Source organism: Sinocyclocheilus rhinocerous, unplaced genomic scaffold, assembly GCF_001515625.1.
Source record: "Sinocyclocheilus rhinocerous isolate Xijiao unplaced genomic scaffold, SAMN03320098_v1.1 scaffold1362, whole genome shotgun sequence".
Taxonomy (NCBI): domain Eukaryota; kingdom Metazoa; phylum Chordata; class Actinopteri; order Cypriniformes; family Cyprinidae; genus Sinocyclocheilus; species Sinocyclocheilus rhinocerous.
Window position 1 is genome coordinate 34,953 of NW_015623462.1, and position 10,343 is coordinate 45,295.

Sequence of the window (10,343 nt, forward strand, 5' to 3'; positions counted from 1 at the left end):
CGAGATACAACTATTTGAATATCTGGAATCTGAGGGTGCAAAAAAATCTATGTATTGAGAAAATCGCCTTTAAAGTTGTCCAAATGAAGTCCTTAGCAATGAATATTACTAATATATTAAGTTTTTATATATTTACGGTAGGAAATTTACAAAATATCTCCATGGAACATGATCTTTACTTAATATCCCAGGGCTCGAAATGAACTTTTTTACTTTGTAGCACTGGTGCTCTCAACTTCAAAAAGTTAGGAGCACCAGCAAAAATTTAGGAGCACTCACCAAAAATTGAGCATCTCAACTGCAAATGATATATTAACAGATGTTATCCTTACATTCTTTACTTTAATGCAGATTTTAGATTGGTTCATATTAGCTGTCAATCACTCAGTCACTGCTTTCCACTTACTACGGCGAGAAAAAGAATGGGCTGAAGATAGGGCTGTCGCGGTGAGGGAATTTCCCTTGCGGTAATTTTGAGTGGCTCAGTAGCGCGGTAAGCTGTGTTATCGCCATATATATATATATATATATATATACAGGTGCATCTCAATAAATTAGAATGTCGTGGAAAAGTTCATTTATTTCAGTAATTCAACTGAAATTGTGAAACTCGTGTATTAAATAAATTAAATGCACACAGACTGAATGGCCAGGACGTGTCCTGGGAAAATGGCACGTATGGTCACCCTATATTTGTGATTGTGATCGCTGAGGGGAGCTTCAAAGGTTTCTACGTGTTTTTGCAGCGTTGAGTAATGTATCACAGACCTATCTCATGAATCCTTTCATAAGCGAAGTGTAGACGGTGTAAATAAAAGATTCATTGTGCAATGTAGAGAGCGCCGTTGATTATAAATGTGAGATCGCAATGAGCTAAGATGAGTGACAGGTATTCTTCTTATTCTACTTGTTCTTATTCTATGGTTTTATCTAGAATTTTTAAAAAGCTTATAAAATATAATTTGTAAAAAATTTGACATAAAAGATGACATACTTTTAATAAAGATAAAAAAATGCCATTACAAAGGTAAAAACAAAATTCTACTGTAAATCACTTTAAGGAGTCAAATATCACCTCGTAATGGGAATGCTATTTTTTGATAAAATTTTGGTGCTCCTAAATTTTTGACTGTGCTCCTAAATTTTTTAAGTTAGGAGCACAAGCGCTCCTAAAAAGAAAAATAAGCGTAGAGCCCTGTATTTTGCGCATGTTTTGCGCAGCTTGTCGGTGAACAACGGCTCTGTGTAGTTAATGCTGCTCCATGTGAAAGCCCGCACGTGATGGAGATTTACCGCTGATTACAGAACCGGCTTTACTGACAAGATGCGCGTTAAATATCGCATGCGATTTATCGTGCAGCCCTAATATGTATGTATGTATGTATTTATGTATATAAACATTCAAAAATAAAACTTACCATTGACAGAAACAGTCAGCTCTACAGCCTTTTCTTTTGCATTTAACTCTTTATTACAAGCAATCCTGCGGTTCATAAAGAACTTTGTTTTCCTACCGCCACGAATGCGATCTATGATTGCCTTGTTTATCTAAAAGTGCTCTTTTCCTTTAAACCTAGCCAAAAAGCCATAGCCTATGTGTTGACTGTGAAACACAGTAGACTTTAATTATATGCATTTATGGTGTAATTACTACATTTTCGTGTCAATCCATGTTCATATTTACCGCAAACAATGTGCAGTCTTGTGTTTCACAAAAGCATCTGTGGTCGCAAGTTCCGTCGTTACCGAGAGATTTCAATGGAAGTAACGACCATTGTTGGCTAACGATGCTTTTGGCAAATGCACCCCTGATCGTCACTCTTAGTCATCTACTAAAAATACACAACTTCATTTTAATGAAAAATAACAAATGAAAAAATATATAATCATAATCTATGACAAAAATGCTATTATAAAATAGGTTAGTGGATAATTTAGCAGCAAACGTTATTCTAGAGAAATCATGAGTGCACAATTTTATAAAATCTAAACATTTAGTAAAATAACATTAGTGGGGAACAAATAAAAGTGAATAAGTGTAGGACTAAATCTGGTAAAATGCTACACATTGCTCTTTGTACTGTTGTAAAATACATTAATGAAAACAAGTAATTGTACTTGTATATAAATATATAGGCTACTATCAAATTAAAAGACATTTCTTTTAAATGTATAGCACAGTAATGTAGGCAGCAACATATGATAGGGGAGCGCGGGGCACAAAGTAACGCGGGGTTAGTTGTAACGCATGGTTTGAATATTTCCACACATGCTAGCATAACAAAATTTACAGTATTTATTTTGTTACCATATCAACATTACATAGAAAAAAAGTGCGCCAAAATTCAAAAATCTTTTGAAGATATCAATGAACATTTATTTTACCATAGTAAAATTAAAATTCTGGCTTTAGTAAATTTTTCATCTGTTTTTATCAATCATTTAAAATTAAACAAATCTGCTATTATTTTAATCGCCAATCTGTTATTTATCAGTTTAGATAGTGTTGTTGTTTTTTTTTGTTTTTTTTAATGCTTTGCTAACTAGCAGAACACAGCAACTGGTTTTAAACTCCAGTTGCACAGATGGGGCATGTTGTAACACTGCGTTACAATGTGCTATTCTATGACATTGAAATCAGATTATATTTAATTCTTAAACTCCATTATTTTATTTAAAAAATATATATATATTTTATTAACAAAATATTTTTGTTTGTCTTGTATATTTTTTTCATTCGATCAGATAACATTTTAAGCTTTTATATGGTCATGTTACAACGTGCCCCTCAGATGTTACAATGTACCCCACCTATGGGGCATGTTGTCACATTTCACTTCAATTTTTTGAGGGTAAATAAAGAAGAACGTATACACTGTAATCATGAAACAAAGCGACATATATGTACTAGACAAGTGTAAAATTACTGTGGATAAAAAAAAAATTATATTCTGAACCCCATGTGGATTTACACAAACTGAGAAAGTCAAAAAGTTTTACTTTGTGCCCCGCTCTCCCCTAGATAGGAGTCCTACTGTGCTATACATTAGATTATTAATAGCTTTTCTTGTCCTGTCCTATCATAGTACAGAAGAAGAAACGCTATAATGATCTTTAATTGTGCAAAAGTATCATAATACGAAAGGCTCCAATACAGAGTGGCACAAAGCGCTTATGCAAGTACTACTGAGTATCGGATCGATGCATCCCTAATCAAAAGGATATTTAGACAATGCTTAATTGGCAGCCAATGCAGTGTTGACAGAACCTAGGCTAATGTGGTCACACTTCTTTGTTCTCGTAAGAACTCTAGCTGCTGCATTTTGGACCAGCGGAGTTTAAGCTTGCAGGCCAATCACCCAGCAATGCATTATAATAGTCTAGCCTTGAGGTCATAAATACATGAATTAACTTTTCTGTTTTTGACTTTGAGAGAATAGAGATCTCATTAAATATTTAAAATATAACTGCCTTATTGCAATGTAATGTTGCACTTTTGTTTAGAAAATGTTGCTGTAACTTATTGCTGAAATTATTTGTATTTCAACAGATCGGTCTGTCCGAGCGCTCACCAGAGGACACGTGGAGGTCTGTATCTTTCTTTATTATGAACTTAAAGGATTTCCCCCCACCAATTTAGCAAAAAAAAAATATATGTATATATACAGGATACTGTATTTTAATGACTGTTTTGTAAAATCCAAATAAGCTTTACAGATCTTTATTAGGAAATGTTTGAACAATATTTTTCATGCTTGTTCAAAGAACCATAAACATTTCAGCACATGCACCTTAGGACTGGGCGATATGGCCTAAAATCAAAACCTCGATTAATTGAACACTTTACCTCGAGTACGATTACTGAACGATTATTTTATGTTTTATTTTTTATTTTATTTTTTTGCCCTCATACAGGGATGTTAACTTTTTTTTGCACATAGCACTGGTGCTACAGAGGTTGAAAGTTTTGTAGCACAGGCCAAACAGTTGTAGCAGAACTATAAAACGTCTGTTAACAAATGTCTGAAAACAAACAAGTTCTGAAAACAAGTAATGGAGTTCATCACTTAAACAGGCATTGATGTTCCATAGCACAAAAAATACAAACAATCACAAAAATTGTTTTTAGACTAAGTTTTTTTTTATTTGCTAAAAATGGAAGAGTGCAGAAACATAACACCTCTTACACCTCAACATTACACATCAAAGTAGAACAGATCTGTGGGCAGACATCACTAAATAAAAACTCTAACTAAAACACTAAATTTGCAAACTAACCTACTGTATACCGTGACACTCCTCTATGAGACTAATGCTCTCAACAGTTGTATCTTTTTTTTTTTTTTTTTTGTCTCCTGTCCCTTTTAGAACAGGTCATCCATTTAGCTGCTACACCATTTGGATTGAATTCCTCTAAACAGGCCTGTCATATTTCATTAAAGGTTTATGTAAATATACTCAACTATTAAAGGTGGGATTATTTTTTCTAATAAATATATCTTTATTTTAAAATAATTGAAGGAAACAAACTATTTATGGTTATTTGTTGAATATTTCGAACAGCTGAAATCCAAAGATTGCTTGAAATGAAAGACGTCTTATGAAAAAGTCACATTTTAGTTTTATTGTAAAAAGCAAGTTTACTAAAAAAATAGAAAACTTTAATTTTTTTGCAAACAAAATAAATTAATATTGCCATGACAAAAAAAGAAAATAACCAGCATCTCTTGCAAACAAAATACATTTTAAATACTGTCATGTGAAAAGTAGAAAATAATAACTTTTTCATGTTTTAAATAATGTAAATAAAACGAGAGAAAAAAGAGAAAGAGCAGGGCAGCATCTCAGTGATCTTGTCCTGTCACTCTATATGCATATTTACGCTAGGTTCTTACTGGCCATAATAGCCTTATTACAAACATACATATATATATATGTTTGTAATATGTTTGTGTAAGTAGTAATTGACGATGGGCCGTTGAATTATTAGAAAAATAATGCACACCCGATGTGGTGATGCGGCCACGACGCGAAGTGGAGGACTGAGCCATTGATAGCAGACTTATGCAACTATTAATGAAGTTATTAGAGAGAGAGAGAGAGAGAGAGAGAGAGAGAGAGAGAGAGATAGAAAGCGTGTGAATTACCTTTGTGAGTCTGTGTCTCTCAAAAGTGTTCAGCACCAGCGTCTCTACTAATAGTGAAACTGTTTATTTACTTCATGAACAGCACCGTTGTTACCTCGCTTGTGAGAAACGTCATGTAGCTTTTAAGTTGCTAAACTATTTTACTGATAAAACTGATAGTGCTAACAACATAAGTGTGTATGTATCTGTGTGTGCAAACTATCTGTGTGCATCAAGGGAGAGAGAGCAGGAGAAATGGAGTATGTGCTTTACGTACATAAAACATAATTTTGTGGCAAAAGATGGAAATAATCTTTCGTTTTTATCCTGTTGCTTACTATATTTATTTGTTTGGCCAGTGTCGTTGTGGGTTTTGGTTATCTTGCTGTTGTAAGCTGTAAGGACCTTTGAAATAACTGAAATCATTTGGTGAAGTGATATTTACATGTAATGCGGTCAAGACCTGCCTGGAACTACGTTCGCCGTGCGTTTCCCTGAAAATAATTGCACACCTTAGAACGTTGGAGTGCGGTGGTGTTTTAAGTAGAGCCCGACCGATATGGGTTTTTTTGGGGACCGATACCGATATTGGGGAGTAAAAAAGGCCGATGTCAATATATCGGCCAATGTTCTTTGTGTATATTATAGTACAGTACCAGTAGGGCTGCACGATGAATCGAAATGGAATCGAAATCGCGATTAGATAGAAGCTGCGATTGTCATGCGTATCTTTCAGTGAAGCACGGTTCTGTGATCAGCAGTAAATCTCCATCCAAAGGCCAGAGGGCGCTCTCGCGCTGAAACTCCAAATACACCTCGCAGAAGAAACCCAGGAAATGCCTATAGCGGTAGCTGGATAAACAGAAGATTTAACTGCTTTTATTGATTCAAAGTGACTAATAAACACACAATTATGACAATATATGGTTTATCGGAGTTATTATTTTAATTTTCATTCAAATAAAGTATATTTATAATGCAATGCCTTTATCACTGCTTAGAATACTATGAAATATGTTGCGTGCCTTATTCTGTGTAAGAAGCCACATCATCTCACAGAAGGATTTATTTCAAACACTCGACTGACGTTATGAAGTGAGTTTGGAGTAAAAAATATGTTATTAAATGTGGTATTTTCACATGCTTTCAGATGGAGCAGCATTTACTACACAGAGCAGTAGTTCACTGAGAAGCTACGCAAACAGCTTTCATAATCGCAGAACGATACCTTCGATTTGATAATCAAAAACATTAAATTCCAATTAATCTGTAAAATCGGAAAAATTGCCCGGCCCAAGTTTTTGTCCTCATTCTCGTGGTCTGACCTGTGATCTTTGTTCAGGCATTGAGGATCAGGTTAACTGGCATGGGAAGCCTATGCCTAAAGACCGTGCGGAAGAGCTGATTAATGACCTCCTGAGCCAGATCCAGTCACCCAATAAGCCCCTCCACCCTCAGCTGCCCAATGAGGATGTTGCTCTAGCTGACCTCACCCCCATCCGCCTGCTCACAGCTCCAGAATACAAGATAGGAGATAAGGTTATGAACTGCCATTGTTTTTAAATGGTTCTTTTCTTTGAGCAAATTCTTCTGAAGTTCCTCAAAAGAAGGATCTATAAAGCTTCTGCTTTTGTTTGCCCACTCAGATGTCCACCAGGAAGGCCTATGGTGTTGCCCTGAAGAAGATGGGGGATGCCAGCCCTCGTGTGGTGGCCATGGATGGTGACACCAAGAACTCAACCTTCTCTGAGATCTTCAAGAAGGCCCATCCTGATCGCTTTATTGAATGCTTCATTGCCGAGCAGAACATGGTGTGTAAATTGATGGGTTTTTTCTCCCCCTTTACAATGATAATTTTTAATTTACAAGACATGATGGCAAAGCAAATGTATATTGGCTGACAGTGTGTGTCATGTATGTCACAAATGAATGGACCTGTAAACTGTGCTTGTAGAGCACTTTGTGATGAGTTGAAGGTGTGGTGCACTATTCATACAGCGAATTGTAAATGCCTTACCTCACCCTGTTAAAATGTTATCTGTTACTATTCACTTTCTGACTAATATTTTTCACTGCCTTAAGTTCTTACTCAATAGGACATGAATTCCCACAGTGAGAAAGAATTCCTTTCTGCATAAACGTGGTTATTCTGAGGTCAATATAATCAAAGTATTTTATTAAAATATAACTTGCAGCAGTAATTAGCCAGGTTGTTGTATTAAGCTGTGTATTAAATATTTAATTGTTACTATAAATGTTTAAGTATTACAAATTAATATAAAATACACACTACTGTTAAAATGTTTGGGATCATTTTTTATATGCATACGTTATATTTTATCTAATAATGATGTTTTAAATGTATTTAATTCCCTTGCTATCCAGGTGAGTGTGGCCATTGGTTGTGCTACTCGTGATCGCACGGTTTCATTTGCCAGCACTTTTGCTGCCTTCTTTGCTCGTGCCTATGACCACATCCGTATGGCTGCGATCTCCCAGTCTAATGTCAACTTGGTTGGCTCACACTGTGGTGTTTCCATTGGTAAGGCTCTGTGCTGTGAAATGCATGGATTCTTTCCATTTTATCTGGTCTTAATTTATAGTCAAATCTCTTCTGAATCTGACATATTCAATCTGAAATATTTCTTTGAAATGTTTCTTAACTTCTAATTTTGTCCAGGTGAGGATGGCCCCTCGCAGATGGCACTGGAAGCAACTGTCATTATCGCGAACGATTTCATAATCACGCAATAATATCGTCTGCGAAAATTATTATTTTTTTTTTTTGCGTAACTTGTCAGTGAACTATAGCTCTGTGTAGTAAATGCTGCTCCATCTGAAAGCACGTGATTTACTGCTGATTACAGAACCGGCTTTACTAACAAAATGCACATGACAATCGCATTCGATTAATCGTGCAGCCCTAAGTACTAGTCAAAAGTTTGGACACTTTCCCATTGGTGTGTCCAAACTTTTGACTGGTACTATATATAGAATACAGTATATACATAAACAGAATATATATACATAAACACATTTTTTGCAATGATCACTCAAATGTGGTGATTAAACACTATTAATGACGTGACAAAGATATGTAATGGAGGCAGGGCATTTAATAATTTAACAAACTTTATCCAAAATGAGTCTGACATCAGTGCACTGAACAGTAAAGTTGAAGTTTATTCAACTTTATTTCAATTCAATTACATTCAACTTCATTCTGTTGAAGTTTATTTCACTTCCGAACATTCATTCATGGATTTGCGTTACTGTCTTCGCTAGGGCTGCACGATATATCGAAATTATCGAAATATCTCAAATGTAAATATCGCAATATGCATATCGCAAGGGCGTGCGATATCTTAATCATTTTAATAATAGGCTACTTAAACCAAAATGTTGCAAAAGGTCAAAGTTTTAGTTTGACGCATATAGCAGAGAATTGCTTGACGTTAAAAAGAGTTAAGTGCAATAAGTTGCAGAAAGCAACTCTTTGCCGTTTCGTCTTGCTGTCTGACTCGCACCTGAAGCGCGCACACAAGCCGCATCTCGCGCAGCGTCTCTTCAGTTCTGCCGCACACGTGCAAAGCGCACGCACACACACAGAGACGTGTTTCAGACGGCGCGTGAACACCGAGTTGATTTGTATTTTGCATCTCCTCATGTTTGAACAGACACATACACACAGAATTATGTCAATAGTACCCGTCTCGACGATCATTCTCGTAAACGCAGTCGGTTATGTTTTAAATGAATGTAAACAGCTGAGAAAGAAATCGGATGTGTATCATTATACTGGATCCGTGCAGTCGGATTTAAAGGGACAGCAGCCTATAAATACGCGCTGCTGAATATGTCACTAATGTTAACAAAACGGCTATAACAAAGATTAACCTAAATTAAATTCATACAGTGAACACTATGCAGTGTTATTTTACACTTAATTATTAAATTTCTGTACCTGAATACTACTGTTTATTTTATCTATGCTTGTAAATTGTGTATTTCTTTTTTACTGACCACACTTGCCTTTAATCATGTTTGAACTTTCTCAGACTATAGTTTTTGCTGTAGTATATGAAGAAGTACTTAAAGTGTATGGAAAGCAAAGTCACAATGATATAAAATTAGTGTCATTAATTTTTTTGTTTGTATGTTCACACTGATGTTAAAATGACATTTTCTGATTTGTGACATTACTTTTTATGTAATGCTAAAACACTGCTGGTCACTTTCAGAAGTTGTAGTGAATCTTTCTTTTCTAAGAAAGAATGTGAAACAAAATGGTTATATAATTTTCATTTTTAATTATTTTAAAATATAATTGAAATTGATTTTACACACTTTAAGCAATATCGTATCGCATATCGAATATCGCATTTTTTAACAAGGTATCGCATATCGCATTTTTCTTCAATATCGCACAGCCCTAGTCTTCGCACACAGACGAAACTTACTAGAGAAGTGTGAAGTGTGACATAATATGCCTCTCTAAATAAATACAATTTAAATTCACGTCTCGCGCACTTTAATGCCCTTTGAATGTAACGTGTACGTTCCCTTGGAACTGGAATCATGGCGGAATAATATCATGAAGTCCACTTCGCAGGGCACTCAGTCGAATAAAACAACGCTTGAATGCTGCTGCCTGAACAAGAGACCTCCTTATTGAAGTGAAAGTGTTGGCTGGTGTCACTATCTCGCGAACGTGGCGGCGGATCTCCACCAAATTCGGGGGATCCCTTCAGCTCGAGGAGCCCTTTCGAACGCCACCCTCCGTGCGTCGGTAGTCCCCCGGAATCGCCAGATCGGTCGGCGCCCGACCGCGAATTTAACTGCCCGTAACTCCCGGACCCCGGGGGCTGTAGCAAATTAGCTCAAAAGGGAAATATTTATAATTAATTATAACTGGTTATAATTAATAATAAATATTTAGATTAGATCTTAGAATTAACTGTAGCAGAATCAATATTACAATTATTTGAGCTGTCTGTCCACCGAGCAGACAATGTAATCATTTATCAATTCAAGGAAGGATTATTTTCCTGGCCAAGGAACAATAGCTTTCATACTTTATGCAGTACTAGCAGTAATTTAGCATGTAGCAAGATTCAACATTCAGTGACCCCGAATTGTGAGCAGCACACAGAGACAATCAATTGTGAATATAAGCGTTTTAATAAATGAAATTATAGCTAATGTACAACTAAACTA

The 10,343-nt window shown here is 35.7% G+C and overlaps 1 protein-coding gene and 1 long non-coding RNA gene across 2 annotated transcripts; both read left to right on the forward strand.

The window, feature by feature from the left end:
* The first annotated feature begins 3,958 nt into the window (after window positions 1-3,958).
* LOC107745387 (uncharacterized) lies at window positions 3,959-5,780 on the forward strand. The gene is made up of 3 exons (XR_001640595.1): window positions 3,959-3,969; window positions 5,254-5,257; window positions 5,671-5,780. It is a non-coding gene; the product is annotated as an uncharacterized LOC107745387 (long non-coding RNA).
* Window positions 5,781-6,432: 652 nt separating this feature from the next.
* Window positions 6,433-7,880, forward strand: LOC107745198 (transketolase-like). The gene is made up of 4 exons (XM_016559084.1): window positions 6,433-6,665; window positions 6,773-6,937; window positions 7,512-7,668; window positions 7,807-7,880. The coding sequence occupies exons 1-4, from the start codon at window positions 6,504-6,506 to the stop codon at window positions 7,878-7,880; spliced, it is 558 nt and encodes a 185-aa protein (XP_016414570.1). The 5' UTR covers window positions 6,433-6,503.
* Window positions 7,881-10,343: the final 2,463 nt, after the last annotated feature.

What these genes read in the sequence shown, in the direction of transcription:
- LOC107745198 (XM_016559084.1), top strand. Translation starts at nt 6,504, where the DNA reads ATGCCTAAAGACCGTGCGGAAGAGCTGATTAATGACCTCCTGAGCCAG. An exon ending in AATACAAGATAGGAGATAAG is followed by an intron (nt 6,666 to 6,772) that starts GTTATGAACTGC and finishes TTGCCCACTCAG; the next exon opens with ATGTCCACCAGGAAGGCCTA. An exon ending in TCATTGCCGAGCAGAACATG is followed by an intron (nt 6,938 to 7,511) that starts GTGTGTAAATTG and finishes CTTGCTATCCAG; the next exon opens with GTGAGTGTGGCCATTGGTTG.